At 44.2% G+C, this 27,671-nt stretch overlaps 2 protein-coding genes across 6 annotated transcripts in view; both read left to right on the top strand.

The window, feature by feature from the left end:
• Positions 1–6,830, top strand: part of MYO5A (myosin VA) — a 223,667-nt gene extending 216,837 nt beyond the window's left edge. For 2 of the 4 annotated variants that reach the window (XM_030930343.1, XM_030930344.1), the window contains one exon: positions 239–6,830. In XM_030930343.1, coding sequence (XP_030786203.1) covers positions 239–391 — 153 coding nt within the window. In that variant the 3' untranslated portion in view covers positions 392–6,830. The remainder of the gene's footprint in view (positions 1–238) is intronic. The other 2 variants (XM_030930346.1, XM_030930345.1) reach the window with 2 other exon arrangements.
• A 9,964-nt stretch (positions 6,831–16,794) lies between these two features.
• MYO5C (myosin VC) overlaps positions 16,795–27,671 on the top strand; it is a 107,678-nt gene continuing 96,801 nt past the window's right edge. For both annotated transcript variants that reach the window (XM_030930653.1, XM_010361389.2), the window contains exon 1: positions 16,795–16,983. In XM_030930653.1, coding sequence (XP_030786513.1) covers positions 16,948–16,983 — 36 coding nt within the window. In that variant the 5' untranslated portion in view covers positions 16,795–16,947. The remainder of the gene's footprint in view (positions 16,984–27,671) is intronic.

The following is a 27,671-nucleotide window of genomic DNA, read 5'->3' as shown; positions in this document are numbered from 1 at the left end:
AGTCTTTTGAATGGACATTTTGTGATTTAGTGAAGGATAATGTGTTATCTTTTATTATCTTATTTTACAATGGACTCACTTTTTTGATAATAGTTTATTGGGAAAATGAAGTGAGTTTAAAACAAAGGTAAACATTCTTCATTAGTTGAGAATTTGAGGGTAGAAATTTTATTAGAAAAAAAGTCTTTTAGATTCAAAGAACTGATGCTCTGTTAATTTTTTTTCTTAATCTTCTCAGATGCGTTTACGAGACAGGAAAGACTCTCCCCAGCTGCTCATGGATGCTAAACACATCTTTCCTGTCACCTTTCCTTTCAACCCATCTTCCCTCGCGCTAGAAACCATCCAGATTCCAGCCAGCCTCGGCCTGGGCTTCATTTCACGGGTCTGAAAGTGATGCCCAGGCAAACATTGACAATACATTTCTTGCCTGAAATAAGAACCCATTATTTCCAGTGAGCTACTGAAAATACATTTTTAAAGAGAAAGTACTGATTATCTCCCAAATGAGCAGTCATTAACTGGAAATCTCCCTAGAATACTTTCATCACTTTGGAAACAAAAATAGGCTCTTTTGTGCTGTGTTATCTTTATAGCAACACTCATCCTTAACCAACTAGGTACCCTGAGTTTACATACCAGAGAATGATGGAAGGAAGGGAGGGAGGGAGGGAGGGAGGAAGGAAAGGAGGAGAAAAATGTGTCTTCGGCTGGCAGCATTTATTTTAAATCCTTAGCACTGCGTTTGAATGGTATAAAAAGCATAACTTCCATAGATGAGCTGTTGTTAGGAAGGCACCAAAGAACCTCCTCTGCACTAAACAGGAGAATGGAAAGAAAAGTCTCCATTGAGTACATATCATATCAGTTTTAGGAATCAATTATGTTGATATTGTCAAACTGGTTCAAAGAAATAAACTGGCAATATGTAAAGTAATTCCTCATTTGTGTCACTATTATATAGAGATATTAAAGGAATGTTGGTTTGCTAAATAGTATAGATGTCCATTTGTACTATACTGAGCATTTTTAATTGCTGCTACATACTGTCTTCTTAAAATGTAAGTGATATTCTTATTAGGCACTACAACAATAAGTTTCTCTTATCAACTCTGTTTACAATTCAATCAGATCACGGTTTTAACTGGATTATATGCAGATACCTACAGATTCACCTGCACAAGTAGCAGACACTGGAAAGTCATGTAGTAATATGACAAAATGCTTGACATTTAGGGGTAGGATTAGACAAAATGGCTATTGTTGACGTCATTATTTATTCAGGATGTATTACACTGATGTGCTCATTAAATTTCTCTGGGTGGATATTGCATCAGGGTACAGTGTTCTGTGAAGTGACTTATTTTTCATTACCAGATCTGATTCCTTCAGTGCATATTTTCAACCCTGACAGGTTTTCTCTCTCCTTAATTTATTAAGAATTAATCTCGGCTGGGTGTGGTGGCTCATGCCTGTAATCCCAGAACTTTGGGAGGCTAAGGTGGGCGGATCACTTGAGGTCAGGAGTTTGAGACCAGCCTGGCCAACGTGGTAAAACCCTGTCTCTACTAAAAATACAAAAATTAGCCAGGCGTGGTGGCACATGCCTGTAATCTCAGCTACTTGGGAGGCTGAGGCACGAGAATCGATTGAACCTGGGAGGTGGAGATTGCAATGAGATTGAACCACTGCACTCCAGCCTGGGTGACAGAGAGAGACACTGCCTTGGAAAAAAAAAAAAAAAAAAAAAGAATCTTACTCACTATCTAGAAAAGATTGTCAGAATATTCATGATTCAGGTCTTGAAACTTTGATTATGCAAAAGAAGGTATATAATAAATATTTCATTATGATTCAGTTTTTAAGGCTTTGCAACTTCTATAAGTGTTCTCAGATGCCACTAGATACTTTTAAAAACATCATATTAGAAATACTTCAAGAAGACTTATATAAGAAATAGAAGATTGTTGAATTTTACAGAGGATTTGGTTCATTAAGACCCAGATTCTGTAAGTTGTCATTCTGAAATTCTAGTTAAACATATTCACCATTTTTCTTAGGAATCTTATACAATAAATCCTTCAGGTTGCACAAAAGCAAATTATTAGTTTTCATTAGAAACTCTGGTTCTGAATTACAATAATAGATTATATCATTTAACTGTTAGATGGTCTATAAAAATGACAAATCTTATTAAAATATGTGCAATATTTATGGAAGTCAAATAGCTTCATATCAGTGATAAAGATTGTTATTAAAAGATGAATACTGTCTGTTAATTTACGTGGGCCTCAAGTTCCTTGTTTATAAAATAAGAGAATTGGACACTGATTCTTAACGTCTCTTCCACGTTTTTCTCTCTCCTCAGCCCTTAGATTCTAGAGAAAAAAAGCTGCAGTTATTCAGTAAGTTCATTCTTTGATGGAAAGACCAGTGTGTAGTGCCTGTCAATTCCTTAGGATTAATCAAATGTAAAATCACAAGTTTGTGACCGTAACCTTTCTTAAATGTACATGATTTATGTACCTGCTTTTAGAAGGTCCTACTATATTTGTATTATAATTAGTTTAATTTTTATTACATCATATACTGCTTTATTCAGTTTGAATACATTATTTATTTACAATATCAACCAGAAACACTACCAATTGCATCAGATTCTCCCAGTTTTTCCTGGTTGTCAATGCGGTTTTCAATGCACAATTTAGTCACAGCCATTTGGTTTGTACCGAATGTGTCAGAATCTAACAGCATCTGATAGGCTGTAAGTTGGGGACTTGCTAAGAAAATGCAACCGTGGTACAGGCTGTCCACCTCAGCCCTGGAAATCTCCCAGACCTCCCCCAGCTTCATCCTGTGTAGCACGACTCACATGCACCCTGAATCTTCTCAGGTCTTCCAGGTCACGCTGTAGCTCTCACTGCCATGCAGCCCTTTTTTTCACTCCAGACAGCTCATGTACTGAAGCGTCATGAAAGAAAGGCTATGGTCTGAGCTTTTCTCTCCCTTCTCCTGTCTTTCTCCTGTCAAGTGCTGGAGCCAGAGCTCCCACAGCTGCCCCTGCTGGTTTCTCCTGTTCAGTGATGGTGGCACAAAGGTTCTGCTACTCCAGGGCTCCACCTTCCTCCCAGGCCTACCTAGAGCCCCAGCTGAGGGTCTGAATTAACCTCTCATGGTGGCCTGGAGATTTTTTAGTTGTTCACAAGAATATCTTGTAACCAGGGAACCCCAAGGTCCAGTAAATGACTCTGTATACCATTTTACTGAAGGTAAAAGAAGATTCTGCCGACTATGGGGATCTTTGGGCCAGTTTGAGGATTGCTTTCCCTCTGAGGTTCTTTCTCTCTGTCAGCCACACTTTCTCACCCAACTTCAGACACACCCTGCCACCCTTTCCCCTACACATTCACTCTTCCCCTTCCCTCAACTTAATAGTCCATCCTGTTGCCTGTTGTTTGTGCACTGACAGCAGGTGGATGGAGTCAGTCCTCAGTTGCCCCTGCTGGCCTTCCTGGTGCTTACCATCAGCCCAGTCTTTGCACTGGTCTTGTTGTTCTTGCTTCTCTGCAATACATTCCTTCAGAAGATCAGTCATTGACTTTTTCTTAATTCCTCTGTGACACACAATGGGAATTCAAAGGAAGAGATCTTAAAAGTCACAGCAGTTCTTTATCTCAATAATCCCCTCCCCATTCACTTTACTACATACAGACTCACCTCACACCCTTACAACTTGAAGCTGAAAAATTAAAAGTAATTTCCCTTCTTGCAGCTTTTCCTCAGGTTAAGGCTTTGATCTGCCCAAGAGTAACTCTAAAAGAAGGGAAGATAAATATGGGATAAAATCCACAAAGTGTAGCTTCTAATTCCTTTGGAAGTTTAAAACATTTCCACATATCTGATGCTTCTTTCGTCAGGTGCAGAAGCACAAGAACATATTCCAAAGCCAACTGATAGGAGATTTGGGGATTATTGTCAGTTTGGATGAGTTCCTGTGTTATTTCTTCATTTCCATGGATAGCTGACAGTTGGCTCTTTCTGGGTGAGTAATTACGTGGAATATAGATCAAATATGTTAGTAAGGTTACAGCTACATGCTAGGGGAGGCTATGAAAATACTATATTATTATAATTTCAGTGTAGTGATTGTTGTGAGAAATTACTTTCCTGGTAACCCTAGGAAAATGAGCACCTGCCACCATCCTGAGAAGTCCTCACACAATGCGCTCTCTCTCTTACACACACACACACACACACACACACACACACACACACACACATATCACTAATTCATAGAGTTCCTTAGCAGGCATAGTCAAGGATCCTCTGGGTAGTATCAGCTGCTTATGATAAAACAGAGCCAAAACTAGGGCATCCTGTTGAAAGTAATGCAGAAACAGTACCTGGGTCCAGATATGCTTTCCTGCAGTGCTTTTCTCTGTTACCTCGTTTCATCCTCACAGCAGCATGGACGGTGGATGGGGTTGCTTCTACAATCATTTGCCGATAATAGCTTGGGAATAGAGATGGGGCAGTGACTTGCCTGATGTCGCACAGCCCTCTGGCTGTCCCGCTTTCCCATACGGAGCAGTGGTGGTGTGGGCACCTGTGAGGCAGGAGACTTTAAAAAGTCATGAGGTCACGTGCTGCCCCTCCTGGTACGTGTGGAATGCCCCTGGCCAGCAAGGGGTGCTTTTTTGTCAGAGTTGGCAGCTGGCATGTGGGAACGGACCAAGTGCTGAGTACCAAGTTACTTGTTTTAAGGAGACCAAGTGCTCAGCGCCAGGTGGTTTTCTTTTTTGTCATAGTTACTTGCTATAACTAGGCTTGACTTTTGTCATGAATCAGTGCTCTGGGGGAGGGTGCAATATTCTGTTTGGGCATTAATTGGTGGCAGACTGTCTCAACCAAAAAGGCAGGAAGCAGCAAAAGCCTCTCTGAAATTAAGAGGAAAGTTACTGTCCACACACCCATCAGAGTCCCTATTGGAGCCACCAGGTGAGCTGTGCAGCCTGGACAGGCCTGCAGCTATCGGCCACCTTCCCAATTTAGGTCCTCAGCACAGGGGAGCCCAAGCCACCGGGTACCTTCTGAGAGCTGTCACTGGGCAGGCCATATACAAGTCAGTGTGTGTGTGGGCGCTGCAGTGTGTGCATGCCGCGGGTGTTGACGGGTGCTAGGAGGGGTGCCGTGTGCATGCACATTGAAGAGGCTCTGTATTGCTGTCACCTGTGTTCATGGATGAGTGCATTGTAATTTGTTCTCAGGCTGTGCTGTGAGGGCCGCCTTAACCCTTGCTCCCTTCCCTTCTAGAGCTGCCTTAAGTTCTCCAGAACTTTTCTTCTGTAAAGGATATCTTGCCTGGAAGGGATATCTTGCCCTGTTTCTCAAGGTTTTGTGAGAGTTTGGATTGGGTGTGGCCCTGCATGACCCTCCTTCTCCTGTACTCCCTCTTTCCTTTCCAAATGGGAACTGGAACTGTGGGGCAGCGACAGTCTCAGAGCCAGTGAGAGGCCAGCTGAGAGAATGCTTCTGAGTTAGTGGGACTGTGTGTCACAAGTAAGCAAATGAATATGTGAAAGAAATTATGGAGATAAGTTAGATTCTTGGTAATACTTAAATGTCTTGCTTTCTACTAACCTTTTGTTACTAAAGGTAAAGGGTATAACTCAAACTTTTTGTGGACATTCTTTTCAAAATTTTTTAAGAACCCTGTACTATAAAAGGTTGAGTAAAAACAGGAAAGCATTCTATAAGTTCTGTTCTATTGTATTACCCTAAATGAAATAAACCAACCTGAATTACAGTAGATTTCTCAATAGATCAGGAACTGAAAAATACTATGTAAAATATCTTCCAAAATGCTTTTTATACTTTTTTTATTTGTAATTTGGTCTATCTAAAATGTTCATTAGCTTAACTTAATGGATGTTATTGGATTCATATGACTAACATTTCCTCAGTATTGTAATGCTTGAAATATTTGAAAGAAAAAATGTTGTTTTTTAGTTGAAACTGGTATATATAATTCAGTGCTTGGCGGGTCAGTATATTTTTATGCATTTTTCAGAGTCAGCAGTTTCAAATCTTATTGTTACTGTGTTATAAAATTTTAGCCCACATTTCAGGCTCCCTAAATCATTTGAGCCATTATTTTTCCCAACAAATGGTGAATTTTTTCTTTAAATGTGGATATATATGTTGTAATTTATGATTCCTAGTTATGTATTTTTGTGGGATCCTGCAGTAAAATTGACTTTTTTGTGTCTTTGGGAAATTTAAATTGTTCTAACAGTGTTACGCAGAAATGAGTTCATGCCATTTAACATATTGTATTTTAATTACTAAGTTCATTAATTTACTATGAAATGGACATGCCTTTTAACTAAAATGAAATTGAACATTGCGGTTTTCAAATATTTTTCCTTGTTGGGTCTGGAAAAGGAATTCTACTTTGATCTGCATAGAAAATTTTGATACAATTTTTTGAGAGTTCTTAGGTCAAACATTTACCCATTAAAAAGGAAGCAGAAATACTGAGACCATGAAAGGCATTATCAACTAACTCTAGACGCTAGAACCCATTCTGGCATATCTCACGTGCAATTTTTAAAAATAAGTTAATAATTCATCTCATATCAAAAAAGCCTTTGAAACATGGGTTTTCACTAGATATCACCTAGTGCTAAGATAAAAACCAAAACAATATCAGAATTACATTTATGCTCTAAATTTGTAGTTGTCCAATGTTGTGCTTAGTAAATGTGTGTCATTAATGCTGTATTCTCCTAGCTATTATAGAAACTTGTTTAAATAAAGATATGGATATAGAGAGTTTTTGTCAGTGTCTTATAAATAACTCCACTGCACATTTTAAAACAACAAAACAAGTTGTTTTCCTGAAGACTGGTGAATGTAAATACAATCTCTCCCCATGAGAATATTCTAAGAAGTCTTGGAAATTTAAAAGTTGACAAGTTCCCCTCCTATACTGGACAACCTAGTAATATATATGATAAAGAAGAGAACTGCCAAACACTTAAGCAAACAGAAACAGCTGAGGAAAAGGTAGTGTCTTTTCTTCAAGGGAAAGTCATGCCTAAATATGTTGGAATTCTCTGACAGAGAAATAGACATAACCAAGGGGAATTTGATATACATAATCTACTTAGACTTTCAAAAGGTTGAGGGTGTCATTTGTGTCAAAAGTTCTACTTTTAATATAGTGGGAGAGTAGACATTTTTTGGCATAGGACATAGATCAAAGAAGTATGCAGATGTGCTTTTTTGGGTAAGGAAACAGAGCAGTTATTCAGACCTGTGATGATGGAATTAGTCTCATACTTATTGATGGTAAGAAGAAATTAATATCATCATGTACCACATAACATTTTGGGTCAATGATGGACCGCATATATGACAGTGGTCCCATAAGTTTATAATACTGTATTTTTACTGTTATCTTTTCTATGTTTAGAAAAACAGGTACTTACCATTGCCTGCAATTTGCGGTACAGTAATGGGCTATACAGGTTTCTAACCTGGGAGCAACAGGCTATACCATATAGCCAGGGTGTATAGTAGGCTATACCATCTAGGTTTGTGTAAGAACGCTGATATTTGCAGAATGATGAAATTGCCTAATGATGCATTTCTCAGGACATATCCCCTTTGTTAGTAATGCATGACTATATGACTGTACATGGTTTTCATGTAGACACTTCCTACTTCCATGACACATTCATTCAATTCATTTATTAAGTACTTTTCTGAGCACTGCAACAGGCCCTTGAAATATATCAGCTTCCAAATTAAATTCAATCACTGGCCCCATGAACCACAGCAGAACACCAGTATGTTACAAGTAATAAAATGTCAAAATTTGCAAACAGTTTTTCTTTTCTTCTTTTTTTTTTTTTGAGACAAAAATCTTGCTCTGTCACCACCCTGGAGTAGAGTGGCATGATCTCAGCTCACTATACCCTCCGCCTCCTGGGTTCAAGTGATTCTGCCGCAGCCTCCCGAGTAGCTGCTACAGGCACGCGCCACCACACCCAGCTAATTTTTGTATCTTTAGTAGAGGTGGGGTTTCACCATATTGGCCAGGATGATCTCGATCTCTTGACCTCGTGATCCACCCACCTCGGCCCCCCAAAGTGCCGGGATTACAGGTGTGAGCCACTGCGCTCAGCCAACAGTTTCTTTTTCTAAATTAGTTGGAACCAAGTCAAGATTATTTCCCCATAATAAAATCACTCTCATCCAGTTGCATTTTGGTATGATCATTATGATTCTTTCTGGGGCATATGACAAAAATCAAACTCAAACTGACCCAACCAAGAAGGAAATGTATTACATAACAGAACTAAAGTTCAGAGATATATCCAGGTGCCCAAACATTGACATCAGGGATCTCTCCTTTTCTTTCCTTACTTTTGGCTTCATTCTTAGTCATGTTCTCCCCCAAGTGACAAAGATAGCCCTCAGTAGTGTTTGGCTTCATTCTATGGCTCCTGCCTTCAGTAATTCTCAGTAAGACATTTCAGGATGGAGTCTCATTGGCTTGAGTTCTACCTCCATCCTCCGAATAATCACTGTGTACAGAGGAGTGGAGTGCTCTGACTGTCTTAGCCTGACATACCCCCTACTGAAACTAGAAATTGGATCATTCACAGAAAACACAGGATTGATTAGGTGGTAGTGGGAGTTCACCAGAGGAAAAACAGGGTATAGTTAGCAGAGGAAATGAAAGCAATGCATGTCTACAGTAATGCTTTTCTTGAATGGGAAAGAAAGGGACACGAATCGCATGCAGCGCTGGGAGTGTGCCATGCATGTGAAAGTGTGGAGCTGCTGGGTGGGTTCCTGGGTCTTAGCAGTCGGCATAAGTGCACAGAGAAGTAAGCAAAGTGTTACACAACTGAAGAATTTTGAAATCACATTTACCACCCCCGAAAGGGACCTGGGAAGACCTGTGATTTGTTCACGTTCATCACCTTGCTGCTGAAACCAAAATATGATGGACATTATTCAAAAGGAGAGAAATAAAACCTGCCACACAGAGCTTGTTAGCACCATGTTGGCCAGCTATGGGCAGTTCTGGTCATTGGGTTTCAAACAAAATGCAAGGGAATATAAGAGGTTCAGAAGAGAATAAAAGAGATAATTGAAGGACAAGGATACTACACATAAGAATGGTTTGAAAATCCTGAGACAATTCAGCCTAGAGAAATGAATGCCAAGAAGGTAAGAATGTGGGCAAGTACTAAAAAATTATGCTTGGTTGGGCCGGGCAGCGGTGGCTCACACCTGTAATCCCAGCACTTTGGGAGGCTGAGGTGGGCGGATCACAAGGTCAGGAGATTGAGACCATCCTGGCTAACACAGTGAAACCCCGTCTCTACTAAATAATACAAAAAAGTAGCCAGGCGTAGTGGCGGGCGCCTGTAGTCCCAGCTACTTGGGTGACTGAGGCAGCAGAATGGCATGAACCTGGGAGGCGGAGCTTGCAGTAAGCAGAGATTGTGCCACTGCACTCCAGCCTGGGCGACAGAGCGAGACTCCATCTCAAAAAAAAATTATGCTAGGCACAGTTAAGGAAAACATGAACTATTTACCAAAAGTTAAATATGGTAAACAGACAAATTTTGAAACTTCAGTTACTGAAAAAGAAATAAAATACTAGTTTATGTTGTCAACCATATACTTCTGAAACTCATTTCCTAAGAGTCTGTATTATCAAGAAAGCTAAATGAATTTGAAGAGAGTTTAGTCAATGCTACTTGTGACCAAAAAAAAATTTGCACTGAGAAGATCTGGGTTATATCAAATCTTCAGGTTATAATCTAGGAAGACAAATGGTTGCTTTTCACAGGACACCCATGGTCTGCTAAAAATAGGTCTCTGGGCTAAATGGCCTGTGTCTAGGATGACCCTAGCTAGGATGGAGGACAATACAGGTAGGAATGGGGCTGGTCAACAGAAGTGAAATGGGCAAAGAAAGGCCAAGAGCCCATGGAAAACCATTCTTGAGTTGACATTAAATACAAGAGGAGAAATATTTCTCACATTTCAAAAGTAGCTTTTAGGAATTCCACTTCTGACATGATAGCATAAGGAGCTTTGCAGACAACTCCCTAAGGAAACCAGTGAAACCAGTGAGAATTATTTTAAAAACAAACCAAACCCGCAATTCTTTAAAGTCTCTAGAAATGGTCCTAAGGGCATACACTAAATGAAGAAACGCTTATTCAAGAAAACATACTAAAGCTTGATAAGAAGAGTAAGCTTGTTGTATCTGAACCAAGATTCCTCCCTCCTTCCATCTTCCCAGGTCAATGAGACAAAAACTCCACTCTAGACTGGTATAGCCAAGAACTCAGGGCTTCCTCTCTGCCAGCTCACAGTAGGAGGGCTGTCTTCCTGGGAGGGGCAGGATGTCAGCACTTCTCATCCTGCGCCCAGCCACCTCTTACTTAAGCTAAGTTTCAAATAAATGGAGTCAACAGGTGGGGACTCCCTTCTACCCAGCCCCTACTCATGGCTCACAGGCTCTACCTTGGGGATATCACTGCTGAAAATACTGGGACCCCAGTGGATCTCGTTCAGGCTTGTAAAGTGGTGCTCTCATGCTGGGAAAGGCCAACCAAAAAGACCTAAGGCCACTATCCCCCATCCACTGAGCATTTGGCTCCCATCACTCAAAGAGATGCAAACTATTGTCCCCACCTCCAGCTCCAGAACAATGGCTCAGAGGTTTTCACCAGGAGCAGAAAGCTCCAAATTTCTTCCTAAAGGAACTGACTTCATTTGCAAAAGAGTGTAGAGAAGTTCAAGCCTAAGGGCACTTAGGAGGTTGCAATGACTGGGGATTGGGAGGGGATTGGTAGATTTATTAGAGTTATAGGCTAAACTTTAGGCTATAACTGTCCTGGAAAGAACTGGGAGAAGAGAAACCAGGAGGAGTCCTTGCAGGATCAGAACAAGGCTCAAACATTGACCTCAAGAACTATCCTTTCAAAGGAGCCCAAAATTGCTAGGATGCTGTCTGTGAAACAATATGTTCCTTACAGCATTGTTGAAAATCGTAATTGGTGGAGTTTAACAGCTGAATGTTAACACAGTCAAAGTGAAGCTAGCCAAAAGCACTGTCATCTCAGGTTTGGCAGGCTACACTGCCTGAGAAGCAACATCAGAGGCTTCCCACTATGGGGTGGTGGGGGAGGGCCAAATAGATCTTATTGAAATAAGCCAGCTGATCACTAAAACATAAACAAGCCCAGTTTATTTACAAAAACAAGGACCAGTATGCAGAGCTACTCCAATATATTATCAGAAATATCCGGATTATAACCAAAAAATTACAAGACATGCAAAGAAACAGGAAAGTGTGACTTACAAGCAGAAAAAAAAATCAGGCAACAGAAACTGCTTATAAGAATAACAAGGTGTTAGATTAACAAAGATTTCAGAATGGCCATTATAAATATATTCAAAGAACTAAAGGAAACTATGGTTAAAGAATACATTTGATGAATGACAACAATGATACAAAGAACAGGAGGGAGGAATAGGAACCTTTTGATATTATAAGGTACTTGTACTGTACCTTATACACTGAAGTGATATCATGTTCTGTGAAGATGGGCATGGATTGGTTATAAATGTGTATTGCAAACTCCAGGACAACCACTGTAAAAAGTAAAAATAGAAGTATAATTTTTTTTTTTTTTGAGACCGAGTCTCGCTCTGTCGCCCAGGCTGGAGTGCAGTGGCCGGATCTCAGCTCACCGCAAGCTCCGCCTCCCGGGTTTACGCCATTCTCCCGCCTCAGCCTCCCAAGTAGCTGGGACTACAGGCGCCCGCCACCACGCCCGGCTAGTTTTTTGTATTTTTTTTAGTAGAGACGGGGTGTCACCGTGTTAGCCAGGATGGTCTCGATCTCCTGACCTCGTGATCCGCCCATCTCGGCCTCCCAAAGTGCTGGGATTACAGGCTTGAGCCACCGTGCCCAGCCAATAGAAGTATAATTAATATGCTAAGAGAAAAAATTGAATTACATTAAATGCTCAATGAAAACCACAAATGGCAGAAAAAAGAGTGGAAGACAAAAAGTAGAAACAAGACCAAGGGCAACAAATAGAACAGTAACAAATATGGTAGATATTAATCCAACTATATCAGTAGTCAGTGTCCATGGTCTAAGTACACAAATTAAAAGACAGAGAGTGTCAGAGTGGATCAAAACCAAGACCCAACTATATGTTGTCTACAAAGTGATTCTAAAATTCAGGTGGAATTGCAAGGGACACCAAATAGCCAGAACACTCTTGAAAAACAATAGCAAAGTTGGATGACTCTTCCTAATTTCGAGGCTTACTACAAAGCAACAGCAAAGTAGACCATCTGGCTCTGAAAGTAAGGATAGACATAGACATCAGTGGAATATAGTTTAGAGTAGGGAAATAAACCTATGTGTTTATAATCAATTGATTTCAACAAGGGTGCCATAACCATTTGATGGGGAAAGAATAGTCTTTTCAACAAATAATGTTGACACAATTGAATAGCTAATGCAAAATAATAAAGTTAGGCCTTTGTCTCACACCATATACAAAAAACAAACAAAACTCAGCTGGATGCAGTGGCTCACATCTATAATCCCAGTGTTTTGGGGGGCCAAGGTAGGAGGATCACTTGAGGCCAGGAGTTTAAAACCAGCCTTAGCAACATAGTGACCCCATTTCTACAAAAAATTTTATCTAGGCATGGTGGCATGCACCTGAAGTTCTAGATACTACAGAGGCCAAAGGGGAGAATCACTCGAGTCCAGGAATTTGAGGCTGCAGTGAGCTATGATCATACCACTGTGCTCCAGCCTGGGTAACAGAGAGAGACCTTGTCTCAAACAAACAAAAACTCAAAATGGGTCACAGGCCTAAATGTAAGAGCTAAAACTACAAAACTTAGAAGAAAACAAAAGGATAAATCTTCTTGACCTTCATTTGACAAGGGATTCTTAGGTATGACACCAAAAGCACAAATAACAAAAGAAAAAATAAACCGAACTTCATCACAATTGAAAACTTTTGTGCTTCAGTGAACACTGTCGAGAAAATGAAAAGGCAACCTGTATAACAGGAAGAAGTATTTGCAAATCATGTATCTGATAATGGAGTCATATCTAGAATATACAAAGAACTCTTATTATTCAATAATAAAAAGACAACTTAATTTTAAAATGAGCAAAAGATCTAAATAGACATTTCTCCAAAGAAGATACACAAAAGCATATAAAAAGATGCAGATGCCTGACATGAGGGAAATGCATATGAAAGCCACAATGAGATACTACTTCATATCCACCAAAATGCCTAGAACCAAAAAGTCAGGTAACAACATGAATTGGCAAGGATGTGGAGAAATCAGAACTCTCAGGCACTGCTGGTAGGTAGGAGTGTAAAATGGTGCAGCCACTTTGGAAAACAGTCTGGTAGTTCCCCCAACAGTTAAAGAACAGAGTTACCCTATGACCCAGCAATTCCACTCCTGGAAATACCCAAGAGAAATGAAGACATATATGTCCATACAAAACCTTGTACATAAATGTTTATAGCAACATTACTGATAATAGCCAAAAGGTGGAAACAACCCAAATATCCATTAATTAATACAATGGAATGTTACTTAATCCCTAAAGAATCACTGAAAAATTAAGAAATAGAGTTCTTTTTAGGGAGGAAATTTAAATTATGCACTTAATAAAAACTATCACCAAAAAATTCAAGAAAGGGGAAATAGAGGGAGAAAAATACATGTGCCATATAGAAAACTACAAATGGCAGACATAAATCCAACCATATCAAAGACTACATTAAATGTGAATGGATTACACACCCCAATAAAAAGGCAGAGATTATCAGACTGGATTTAAGAAAAACAAAAACAAACAACAACAACAAAAAACAGGCACAGTGGCTCACACCTGTAATCCCAGCACTTTGGGAGGCCAAGGCGGGCAATCACAAGGTCAGGAGATCGAGACCATCCTGGATAATACAGTAAAACCCCGTCTCTACTAAAAAAATACAAAAAATTAGCCAGGCATGGTGGTCTGGATCTGGGTGGTGGTTACTTTGGTGTGTTGATGTGTTCCGTGAATAAGAATATATTAGACCAGGCACGCAGCACTCTGGGAGGCCGAGGCAGGTGGATCACGAGGTCAGGAGATCAAGACCATCCTGGCCAACATGGTGAAACCCTGTCTCTACTAAAAATACAAAAACTTAGCTGGGTGTAGTGGTGCGTACCTGTAATCCCAGCTACTCAGGAGGCTGGTGCAGGAGAATCGTTTGAACCCGGGAGGTGGAGGTTGCAGTGAGCTGAGATCATGCCATTGCACTGCAGCCTGGGCAACAGAGCGAGATTCCATCTCAAAAAATCAAAAAACAAAAAACAAAAAAGAATATATTGAGCTGTACAATTATTATTTGTACCCTTTTCTGTATATAATTTTATTCTTCAATATAAGTTTTCTTTAAATAATAAAAGCAGCTAGATTCTCTTTTTAACTCTGAGCAATCAGGCAGCTGTCACCACTGACCTTATAGCTTTTCTTTTTCTTTATATAAAATATAATTATTTGGGGGCAATAATATAAATAATTTTGTATATAAACAAATGCAAAATTAAATTTACCATAATCCTCTCTTTGTGGCATTTATCATTATTGATCCATGCCAGGTCCCTCTTTATATTTTTTTATCTCCTTTTTGAAATTTCCAATTCCATTTCTCTCCCTCATAGGTATCTACTCTTGCATATTTAATGAATGACTTTGTGATTTATCCTCCACACTTCTATTCACACATAGTTGTACCCATGAACAATATTCAGTATTGCAGTTCTTGTGAGATTTTAAATATTAAAGACTTGGGTTAGACATCTATTCAACATTGTTTTTTATTTCTGAGTCAAGTAGATCGTGTCTATTCCTACTGGCAGCTGTAGAGTTTTACATGTATATACTATTTCTTTTTTTATTTTTCTCTGCTGTCTGCCATGTATATACTATTTTATTTATTCCCCTATTGATATTTAGATGCTTCCAACTCTTTGATATATAGCTATGTTGTGATGAACATCTACTTAACTGTCTCTTTGGGTGACTATGTGAGAATTTTTCTGCCTACATTTATTTTCATAAGTATTCTCAAATTGCTCTCTAGGCTGGCAATATAATCCCCACCAGTTATGTGAGCAAAACAAGTTTTATTTTCTCGCATCCTAGGCAGTATCTGATATTGTCTAACCTAAATGTTTTTGCCAATATAATGGGTATAAAGCAAGATCTCATTGTTTGCATTTGTATTTATCTGATTACTGCTAAAGCTGACATCTCCTTATATGCTAACAAGCCATTTAAGTGTCCCCATCTGTGAATTGCCTATTAATTTTTGTCAATTTAAAAAATTGGATTTCTTTTCTTTAACGAAGTAACAATTCTTATATATGGAAACTACTATAACCCAACATTTTAAAGATATTATCTCTCTTTTATTCCTAATAATTTCCTGTTTTTAAGTTTTATTCGTGAATCCATCTGGAGCTTATTTTTGGACGCAGTGTTTGCCACGGATCTGCTTTTATTGTTTATCCATACAACAGGCCCACCTAATAAATATTCTTTTCTTTCACTATCTGGTCCTTAAGCCTACCATATAATGTAGGGCCCTGTTGGGGGGCTCCAGCATGTTCCATTACTCATGTATCCGTTCTCATGCAAGTGTCACACTATTTTAATGACTACTGCTTTGTTATGTCACTAAATATATGGCAGGACACATCTCTCTTCTTTGAGAGTTGTCTTAGTTATACAGGGCTTTTATTCTATAATGAAATATAGAATCACTGTACAATTCTCCAAAAGTTCTGTTAGGATTCTGATCCCAATATATTAGGCATATATATTGATTTGGGTAGAACTGACACCTTGACCATATTAAATATTCCCAGCCAGGAAAATGGCATGTCTCCCGTTTACTCGGGCCTCCTTTTAAGATATTTAAGAGAATTTTAAACATTTTCCCACAAAGGCCAAGGGCATTTTTGCGAGTGTAATCTCTGGATGCTTTATACTTTTACTGATATTGTAAATATCTTTATTTGAGACGGAGTCTCGCTCTGTCGCCCAGGCTGGAGTGCAGTGGTGCGATCTCGGCTCACTGCAAGCTCCGCCTTCCGGGTTCACGCCATTCTCCTACCTCAGCCTCCTGAGTAGCTGGGACTGCAGGCGCCCGCCACCACACCGGGCTAATTTTTTGTATTTTTAGTAGAGATGGAGTTTCACCATTCACAGGATGGTCTCGATCTCCTGACCTTGTGATCCGCCTGCCTCGGCCTCCCAAAATGCTGGGATTACAGGAGTGAGCCACCGCGCCCGGCCATAAATATCTTGTATTGCATAGCCAATGCTCATATAAAGGACCATTACTTATTTTTGTACTGGATTTTTAATACGATGACCTTGCTGGACTCTCTTAACAGTTTTCTTTGTGTTCAGTTCGTTGATTCCCTTGGGTCTTCCATTTATCCTCTGCTCTTTGAGGAGCTAACACTCGGGCCGGGCAGCCTCCGGATGCATCTGTTCCTGCCTGGCAGCGCGCCCCGGGCCCCAGCCTTCTCCACCCGCGCTCCCGCCAGGTGCAGCCGCCGGGCCCCGGCCAATGGCAGCGCGGACTAGCCGGGCCGGGCTTGGAGGGACCAATCCCGCCGCTGCCGCCTCCCCTCGCCGCCAACTCGGGAACGGGAGCAGGAGGCCATTGGAAAACTTTGGGCAAGATGGCCCGGCGGTGATTTCCGTGCCCGTGTCTCCTGCGCCCGGCCTCTGCGCCGCAGGCCCAGCCCCCAAGCCTCGCACGTGCTGCAGCCCCGGCCCGGCCCCGGCTCATGCTGCCCATGGCGGTGGCCGAGCTGTACACACAGGTAGGAGGGTCCGCTGGGCTCCCGGGAGCGCTGTGGGGGAGCCGGCCCTGCTAACGCTGACTCGACCTGGCGCCCGGGCCACACCTGCGCACCTGACACGGCAGGGCGGGCGGGCGCTCGCTGGGGGCCGCGGAGGGGCCGCGGGGACCGGGGGCACGAGCGAGCGTCGCCCCTCCAGGGCCCCGACGTACTCCGTCTCTGCCCGTGGGCTAGCCCCCTCCTGGCTCCGCCCCGCCTGGGTGCCCTGCGGGTGGGAAGACCCTGTGGGAGGGGCCGCCTCCGCTGCTCCGGCCTCGGGGCCTAGAATCCCCAGTGACCAGGGGTCGCGCGTGGGTCCCCATCTCCCGGGACTGGAGCGCCTCGGCCCCTTCCTCCCACACCACGGGTGGAATCAGAGTTGCCCATGCAGACGTAGAAGCTGAGACGCCAGCGAGTCTCCTGGCACCCCCTTGAACGAGTTGGCACAGAAGCTTATGACCGCAGTGTTCGGGCTGCTTTCTAGAATTCTGTGCCTTCCAAGTGCGTGAACGTGCATGTAGGCTCATCACATGCCTAAAGCTGAAGCAGCCTGGGTCACAGGCTTGAGGGCACTGCAGTGGCACCAAGCGCTTGGGGAGCCCAGGGGCCACGAGGTGCAGTCGTAGGCTCCTTGCCTAACATCTGTACTGTTCGCAACAGTACAAATACTACAGTTTGTAAAGCGCCTTTCGTATACCCTGACTCTGGGAAACACTAGAGCATTCCTCAGAAACTTCTTTTCTGCTGGCTGGGGCTCCACCTCTTACCTCGGAAGGGCAGCGTTCCCTCTGAGATGGGCTTCCAAGCCCTCTGAGATGGGTTTGGGTAATTATTTGGATAAAGAGTGTGACAGTGTTAGCACTTTTGAAAAAAAAAAAAATCCGTTTGAATAGCCATAAAGCCTGATCCTCCTATATACCAGTGGGGAAATCCAGAGACCTCAGTATTCAGACGAGTGGGACTAGAATCCATCCATTTCCCCGGACATGTGCTCTAGCTTTCTACTTTGAAAGACGCTTTTGCTGTAGATAGAAAAGATAGTCATGAAAATAATCCTGTTTCAATGGTTTAAGCAAACGTTTTTCTTCTACTTTGATTACTTAGTAACAGTCTGGACACAAAGCAACCAAACTGTAGTTTCTCCTCTGTTGCATCTCCATTAACTGGAGTTCTAAATGGACAGTGTTTGAATTGCCCTAGTTTTGTTCTAGAATATTTTCACCAGTGAGAGTGTGAGCCCTCAGATAGCCAACAGCGCTTCTTCAGTCTTCAGTTTACTGGAAGTGGAAGAAGTCTTGGACTAGTCTTAGACTATACTTTGGAGGACACAGAAAAATGCTGCTGCGGAACCTGTTTGAGGTGAGAGTATTTCCAGAAGCAGAAGCACACAGGTGCAAGTGCCCCTATCCTCAGGTGCCTCAAACCTCAAATATTTATTGAATGTCTAGTAAGTACCAGGCACAATGTAGGAAAACTGACAGGAAGGAGTTTAAAGGTACAAGCTTGGAGGGAATGAGAATCTGAGAATCCCAGAGACTGACGCAACCCGATGGCCATCCCCACCGACCTTGTGTCCAGGTGGACACCTGTGTTCCTAGGCTGCCACCTCCCTTCCTGGTAGGCAGTTAGTTCTCATTTTGTCTGTTCTGGAGGTGGGAAGGGGAGGGCCATGGCAGCCAGAGAACGAGGTCAGGGCTTTATTCCCCAGTGCGGGTTTTGAGTGGGGGCTGGCAGGATCAAGGGTGGTATGTTAGGACTGTTAGATTTGTTATGTATGCCAGCAGCGCCCTTGGGCTGTGGAGGAAAGGGGCTGGGGTCAGGTAGCTGAATTCTCAGGTCATTCCAGCTGTTGGAAGATAATTAGAGCTGCAGTGTTGGCCATGGAGGGTGGAGGCAGGTGAGACTGAGAGGCCGGACTGGGGAGTGGGGTGGGGGTTTGAGGGACCAGCCAAGGATGACATTTGAGGTTAGAGTGTGTATGAGAGAGAGCAGGGTGGTGCTCTTGAGTGAATTAAGGATGTGGCCTGAGGAGGAAATATTTCTTAGGAAAGTCATCAGGCAGGTTCTGTATTTGCAGGAGTTGAAGGGGTGAGGGGGCTTCCAAGGGAAGGTGCCTTGCAGAGTGGGAGGTGTCAGAGGGAGGGGATGGGCCCTGCCAAGGGTCTTCTGCCCAGAGGTGGTCACTGAAGCCAACAAGACACTGAGGGTCGCACCACGGTGGGAGAAGGCAGACAGAGAAGAGGGCCAGGGACAGACCAGCGGGAAATGCATCTGTGCAAGGAGTGAGAGGAAGCAGAAGGGCTGAGATGGAGCCAACCAGAGGAGGAGCACACAGGGGAGCTGGGAGGCACCCTGTGGGAACAGGGAAGAGGGAACTCCAGGAGAAGTCTTGGTGAGGGCAGCAATCGCTGCCAGGTGAGGTGTAAAATCATCCATCTCTTTTCAAAAGCTACAGGTGCCATGTCTTAGAAATGTTCAGAGCAGCAGTTCCCCTATTTGAAATCTCTCTAAGAGCTGGTCTGGCATTCTCTGCTCGACTACCTCTAGAGGCTCCCATTGCATTCAGACTCACTGACCAGCCACGAGGTCCTGCCTGTCTCCCTGCCTTCACCTGGACTCACGCTCTGCCAAACTCCTTGCCACTCCCTCAATGCCTTGCTAGCACGTCACCACTGCGTGCCTTGGTGCACGGAACTCCACCTGTCTGAGGCTCTGTCTGTCACCTTTGCCCACAGCACCTGCACCTTCCACCTTCAATTTGTGCAGAACCTCTTCTGAGAAAGCCTCTGCAGCCAGCCCCTCCACACGGTGCCTTCCATATTGCCTGTTAACAGTTCGTGAACCCTCTGTCTCCCCCATTGACCAAGAACTTTCAGTGAGCAGGGGACAGTGGGGGCTTCGTGTTTGTTGTGCACCTGTGTGCATGACTGAACGTTTCTGCTTACAGAAATAGCTAGGACCATGGAGACGATGATATGGATGATGGTTATTTTTATTTCTATGTACTAGATGCCATCCTCAGAGTTTCATGTGCCCTCTCTCGTTTAATCTGAATAAACAACTCTATGTGTTAGATGATCTCACACTTTTAGAAATGGCTCGAGTCAAGTAAGTTGCTAAGGTAACATACAAGTGATGAAGCCAGAGGTGAAAACCTGTGTTCTTAGTGTCTCTCACCACCACCACCTTGGTTCAACCGCCTTTATTATCTTCCTCTTCTTCAAGGGATCTGACCTTTTCCCCAAACACAGTGGGCTTGTGGGAAGTTCATCCACTTTCTAGCTACCTCTCCTGACATCTGCTTTTTTATATTATTCCTTATAATAACTAAATTGGAACCAACTCCAGTGTCCAGCGAGAGGGGGAAAGTTGAGTAAATTATGGAAGACTCACATGATAAAACAGCACGAAGCCATTAAAAGTACTATTTCTGAAGAGTTCCTAACATGAAAACATGGTTATGTGAAAAATGGGGCACAATTATATATACTGTATGAGGATAAACATAAAATATGCAAACAAAGGAAAAAGACCACATATATCACTGCCTAAAGATTGGACGGTCTTTTTTTCTAGTAGCTGCAGAGAAGTCAACAAGGATGAAGGCTGGGGATGGGTCGTTAGGTTTGGCCACTAGGTTTGGTCCCCAGCATCGTTTCTGTTTAGGTAGAACTGTGAAGGGGAAAGGCAGACCCTGACATGACCCGCTAAAGGGAGGAAACTGGCAGAGGACTGCGGTCTGAAGATGTAAGAAAGGCACCAGGCACGGGTTAACCTTGGAAAGGAGTGAGGGCCCAAGGCTGCAGTGGCAAGAGTTGAAGGCACAGAGATACTGACAGAGAAGGAAGACAGCCCAGAGAACTTGGCAGCTGCTAAGAAGGAAGGATGGGTAGGACGGACGACTTGAGGGGAGTGACAGTGCCACCAACCTTTTCTCTGACAGCATCATTCCCTCAGCATCCAGGCCACCTTCTTCTGGGTGAATTTTCACACCTTGATGCCCATTTTAGTGGCACTATTCTCTAGCCTTGGTCTACTCAGCCATGAGTACGGTGCAACTTCTTGTGAGCATCCCTCAGTGCATCCTGACGTTATGTTAGTACTTTAAGCAGAGCTGGTACATGCTCTGCCCCTGGTGGGTCAAATAAAGTCCTGGTCCTGCCCCTTACTAACTGAGTGATACCGGGCAAGTTACTTAACCCGAGTTTCCACACCAGTATAATGGACTGAATTGTGCTTACCAGCTGAGGAGGTCACTATGAAGATTAATGTGTGTAAAATCCTTAGCACAACATCTGACACATAATGCTTAATAAAGGTTACTTGGATACTGATGCTATCATAATACAGTTGATTTTTTTTTACCTAAATACAGACTTTACATTTATCCCTATAAAATTTTCCATTTTATTTAGTGCCCAGCGTTTCTGAAGCTTGTAAGAACCTTTTGAATCTTGATCATCTTTAGCTAATCATCTGCTGATCTTTAGCTATTTCATCTGCTGATTTGATACATGTGTTTTGTTTTTCATCTACGATACTGGTGAAAGTGTTGAATGAAAGGGGAATCAGTAGAGCCCTGTGGCATGCCTCTGGAGACCTTTTCGCTTTTCTAAAGGTTGCTCTTTGCTCATTAATTAGAACTCAGGTGATGACTGTTCAGTGACAGATTCCCTACAGTCATTCCACCATCTGTTTCTTCCACTTGTGCAAGAGGAACTCACAAATATCTTCGAAGTTCTGCTGAAACTCAGATGTGCAAGGTCAAAAGAAGTGTCTTGACTAGCAGTCCAAGGCCCCTGTCTAAAATGAGGTCAAAGTTCAGTGTAATGATTTTTTTTTTTTTTTTTTACTTTGGCTAATTCTAAATAGTTTTTAGACTTTTATATATCATTAACAACTCTGGAAAATTAAATGTATCCATTGTATTATGTATGGGTAGTTCAAAGAGAAAAAAAGGGATGAAAAGACTGAAATCCTAAGTTTAGTCTTTAACTGGTGGAACTGAACCACTGGGAATTTGAATTTTTGTTCAAAAGTTGTTTATGGAGTGCTGGCTATGGGAAGTCATTGCATTGGATTCCTAGCACAAAGACTAGGCTCTTGAAGTTCAAATGCCAGCGGGGGAGATGGGAGGCAGCCCAGATACTTGGGGGCGGGGCAGAGAGCGCTCAAGGGAAAGCATCAGCTCTGCTAGACGGCAAGCGGCAAGGAGAGTGCTTGGGTGAGGACTGTGTCCAGCTACTCCACACTATTCAGAGCTGTTTGCTCATGGATGGGGAGAGGATGGGTGGGGCCAGGATGGAAGGAACAGAAGTACACAGCAGAAAGCCAAAGAAGGCCTGCCATGTTCCAGAAAGTGCTAGTGGTTTTGGGTGGCCACAGGCAGAGGGTGGATTGAAAAGAGGGTGAGGCCTGAGTAGGAAAATCAGCCAAAATGCTGGTTGTCCAGGCCTGGCTCTTCCTCAAAACCCATGGGGGGTTGATTTTCAAAGCTTTTCTCTTGCCGGACCCCACCCACAGGAATTCTAATCAAGTACAGTTGAGAGAGTCTGTCTGTTCAAAGAAACCTGGTGCTCAGCCTGGCTGAGGAAGCCCCTGGGGGCTGCTGCACCAGTCAAGAGAAAATTGGTGGGGGTAGGGTTGGGGGCTGACTTATGGCCATGGCAAGGGGGCTGGTGGGCAGAGGCGGACAGGAGAGAGCTTTTAAAAGGCAGTCTTTTCCAGCACCTGGTAACTGTTGGGCTGTTGGGGTGGAGACACGGGGGGCATCCAGCACTGTCCCAGGCTTCTGACATGGGGGCAAGAGAGCTAGGAAGGAGGAGCGTCCGCATCACTGGAGTTTGGAATTTATGAGTCTACGAGGACATTTAGGGGCTGACATCTTGGAGGCAACTGGAAATGTGGTATAGAGCTCCAGTGCACGATCTGGGTGGGAGATCTCAGATGCATAGGTGCCAGGCAGTTGCAGAAGCTCTGGAATTGGGTGGAACTCTCCAGAAACAGCCTATCATGAGAAGAGGCTGGAAGGACCTTGGGAGACACGGACATGGGGGGAGTGGGAGGGGCAGGGGAACCAGGGAAGGGGCCTGTGAGGAGTGAGTGAAGAGGAGGAGGAAGAGAGGGGCATGGTGTGACAATCTTGCCTGGCTGACCTGGAGTGTGGACACTCCCAGTCCAGAAAGCGGTTCTAGGAGGGAAACTCATGTTGTCCCATCTTGTCCCATCTTCCATAGACGTCTTCAAGTCATTTCTGTGGCTGATGCCAGAAGATCCCTCAGAAAAGCGGGCGGCGTGAGAAGATGCTGTGTGCCCTGGGGGGGTGGCTGACATGATCTTGAGCTCATAAGGTTCAGTGGTCCCAAGCCTCTGCCTCAGCTTGGAGCCTTAGCATGGGAGGGCACTCGGGGAAGGTGGGAGGTGGCCCTCTCTTTCTTGGCTCGGCTGACGGGCTTGGCAAGCCGTTCCATCCCAGTCCACAGGCTCCTGCCTCATGGAAAGGCCCCATATTCTGGAGGTCAGTTGACAGCTGGTTACATTGTTTGCATGGACTGTGGACTGTGTCTATTTGGATGAATGCTGTAAAGTTAGCTCTTCCTCCAGTTTGAAGCATTGCTTTGTGGGTAGAGGAATGTGAGGGAGGAGGGGATGGGAATGAATGGGTGGAACTTACCTGGAGCTGAGTAAACTCACCGTGTTTACTTACCAGGCTGGGTTTCAGCTGCAAGGGCACTCAATGCCAGCAGAGGCACCAGGATCGCAGGGTGTGGGCAGCCTGGGGTACTGGGCTGAGGAGTCACTGGTCTTCAGAAGAGAAGCCGCCAGTGGTTACGTATGTCCTAATCTTACCTGCCATTTAATACCATTTTTAGCTGAAACCAATCCTAAACAATAGTTAGGAGAGCACATGGACTCTCAAGTAGATGGTTGCAGTTCAGAGTTCAGGATTACTTTCAGGGCCAGATTCGTTTAATTAACCAGGAGTTCAAACTAGGAGTCACAGGCCCTAGCTCCGCTGGAGTCCTGGTCCTTTGAGACTGTGTGCTGTTTGGTGAGTTATTGCTCTCTCTGGGCTTCAGGTAGGGGCTCTGTCAAACAAAAGGATTGACTGGCCTAGTGACTTTCACATTACTTCTCAGAGCCCAGGCTTCCTTGGATTGTCCCCAGGGCCCTCCGCTCCAGCTCCATCAGAACACCACTTTCGCCTGCTTCGCTTAGCCAGCCGGACAACTTCATTTTTTTTTTTTTTTTTTTTTTGAGACGGAGTTTCACTCTTGTCGCCCAGGCTGGAGTGCAATGGCATGATCTTGGCTCACCGAAACCTCTGCCTCCTGGGTTCAAGCGATTCTCCTGCCTCAGCCTCCCAAGTAGCTGGGATTACAGGCACCTGCCACCACACCTGGCTAAATTTTTTGTATTTTTAGTAGAGACGGGGTTTCTCCATATTAGTCAGGCTAGTCTCGATCTCCCCATCTCAGGTGATCCACCCGCCTCGGCCTCCCAAAGTGCTCTTCCATTCTCGCTCTCTCAAAACTTACACATCCATGTCACATTTCTGCAAGCTCCTGCTTTTTGCTAGCTGTTAAGGATTAAAGCAATTCAAATGATTTAGGGGTAGTCACGATTGATATCCATCCAGTGACTTTTTTGTTGATTAAGCAAGGCGATTTATATTAATAAGATATGTTCCTCATCCAACATTGTCCTAGTCACGTACTTGTACCGTGAACTTTTTTTTTCTTTTGAGATGGAGTTTCACTCTTGTCTCCCAGACTGGAGGGCAGTGGTGCGATCTCAGCTCACTGCAACCTCCACCTCCTGGGTTCAAGCAATTCTCCTGCCTCAGCCTCCCGAGTAGTTGGGATTGCAGGCGCGCACCACCACACCCAGCTGATTTTTGTATTTTTTGTACAGATGGGGTTTAACCATTTTGGCCAAGCTGGTCCTCAACTCCTGACCTCACGTGACCCACCCACCTCAGCCACCCACCTGCTGGGATTACAGATGTGAGCCACCGTGCCCAGGCTGTTTTATTCTTATTCTTTATTTCCTCCAGCATTTTTATATGAACATCTTAAGCATAATGCAATGTTGAAAGAACTTTACAGGTCAGGCATGATGGCTTATACCTATAATCTTAGCACTTTGGGAGGCTAAGACAGGAGGATCACTTGAACCCAGGAGTTCAAGGCTCCAGTGAACTGTGATCATGTCACTGCACTCCAGCCTGGGCCACAAAACTAGATCCTGTCTCTTAAAAAAAAAAAAAAAATTATAGTGAACACCTGTTTTACCACCTGGATTCTGGTGTGGACAGTCTACCATATTCATTGTATCCCATGTCTATCCATCTTTCTGTTCTTCTATCTGACCTTCAATTCATCTCACTTTTTTGAAGCATCTTTAAGTCATATATCAACACACCTTCTACATATTTTAGTATGCGTATTAACTAGAGTTCCATGTTTTTTGTAAAATTTACACACAATGAAATGCACCAATCTTAAGTCTGCATTGTCTTAGGTTTGAAAAGTGCTTAGCCCCTATGTAACCCAAGCCCCATCAAGATACAGAATGTTACCATCGCTCCCAGAAGACCCCCTCACACACCTTGGGAGTCACTCCCTGGCCCCACCCACCCTCAGAGGCAACTACTGCTGTGAATTGTTTCCCAGCACACATTAGTTTTAGCTGTTCCAGAACTTGATTTTGTGTTCACAATCGGTGGGTTCTTGGTCTCACTGACTTCAAGAATGAAGCCGCAGACCCTCACAGTGAGTGTTACAGTTCTTAAAGATGGTGTGTCTGGAATTTGTTCCTTCTGATGTTCAGACATCTTTAGAGTTTTTTCCTTCTGGTGGGTTCGTGGTCTCGCTGGCTTCAGGAGTGAAGCAGCAAACCTTAGCAGTGAGTGTTACAGCTCTTAAAGGCAGTGCCTCTGGAGTTGTTTGTTCCTCCTGGTGGGTTCGTGGTCTTGCTGGCTTCAGGAGTGAAGCTGCAGACCTTTGCTATGAGTGTTACAGCTCATAAAGGTAGTGCAGCCCCAAAGAGTGAGCAGCAGCAAGACTTATTGCAAAGAGCAAAAGAACAAAGCCTCCTGTAATCCCAGCACTTTGGGAGGCCGAGGCGGGCGGATCACGAGGTCAGGAGATCGAGACCATCCTGGCTAATACGGTGAAACCCCGTCTCTACTAAAAAAAAATACAAAAAAACTAGCCAGGCGAGGTGGCGGGCGCCTGTAGTCCCAGCTACTCAGGAGGCTGAGGCAGGAGAATGGCGTGAACCCGGGAGGCGGAGCTTGCAGTGAGCTGAGATCCGGCCACTGCACTCCAGCCAGAGCGAGACTCCATCTCAAAAAAAAAAAAAAAAAAAAGAACAAAGCCTCCACAGCGTGGATGGGGACCCAAGCAGGTTGCCACTACTAGCACCGGCAGCCTGCTTTTGTTCTATTACCTGACCCAACCCACATCCTGCTGATTGGTTCATTTTACAGAGAGCTGATTGGTCCATTTTTGACAGCGTGCTGATTGGTGCATTTACAATCCCTGAGCTAGACACAGAGTGCTGATTGGTGCATTTTTGACAGAGTGCTGATTGGTGCATTTACAATCCCTGAGCTAGACACAGAGTGCTGATTGGTGCATTTACAACGTTAGCTAGACATAGAGTGCTAGACAGAAAAGTTCTCCAAGTCCCCACTAGGTTAGCTAGACACAGGGTGCTGAGTGGTGTATTTACAATGCCTTAGCTAGAAGTAAAGATTCTCCAGGTCCCCACTAGGCCCAGGAGCCCAGCTGGCTTCACCTCGTGGATCCCGCACCAGCGCTGCAGGCGGAGCTGCCTGCTAGTCGCGCGCCCTGCGCCAGCGCTCCTCAGCCCTTGGGCTGTTGATGGGATCAGGAGCCGCGGCGCAGGGGGCGGCGCTCTTCGGGGAGGGGCGGAGGGGAGGGTCCGGCATGGCGGGCTGTAGGTCCGGAGCGCTGCCCCGCAGCGAGGCAGCTGAGGCCCTGCGAGCATTCGAGCTCAGCGCTGGCGGGCCGGCACTGCTGGGGGAGCCGAGGCACCCTCTGCAGCTGCTGGCCCGGGTGCTAAGCCCCTCACTGCCGCGGGCCTGCGGCCAGCCGCTCGGAGTGCTGGGCCTGCCGAGCCCACGCCCTCCCGGACCTGGCGCTGGCGCGCGAGCGCCGCGCGCAGCCCCCGTTCCCGCCCGTGCCTCTCCCTCCACACCACCCTACAAGCAGAGGGAGCCGGCTCCGGCCTGGACCAGCCCAGAGAGGGGCTCCCACAGTGCTGTGGTGGGCTGAAGGGCTCCTCAAGCACCGCCAGGGTGGACCTTGAGGCCGAGGAGGCTCCGAGAGCGAGGGCTGCTAGCCTGTTATCACCTCTCAATTTGAAGGGACTCACATAGGAGGTACTCATTTGTGTAAGGCTTCTTTGGCTCAGCGTGCTTTGGTGACTCACCCATGCTATTGCTTGCATCAGTAGTTCATTCCTTTTTATGGGTAAGTTGTATTTCATTGTATGTGTATACTGCAGGCATTTTTAAAAATTCTCATTTATGGACATTTAGTCTGTTTCCAATTTTTGTCCATTATAAATGAAGTTACTATGTCCCATATCACAGAATTTAATGTACTATTCTTTGAGGGGGGGCTTATATTTTGATATTT

Source organism: Rhinopithecus roxellana, chromosome 5 (genome assembly GCF_007565055.1).
Source record: "Rhinopithecus roxellana isolate Shanxi Qingling chromosome 5, ASM756505v1, whole genome shotgun sequence".
Taxonomy (NCBI): Eukaryota; Metazoa; Chordata; class Mammalia; order Primates; family Cercopithecidae; genus Rhinopithecus; species Rhinopithecus roxellana.
Note: the sequence above shows the minus strand (reverse complement) of the source record. Positions and strands in the feature narration are given on the sequence as shown.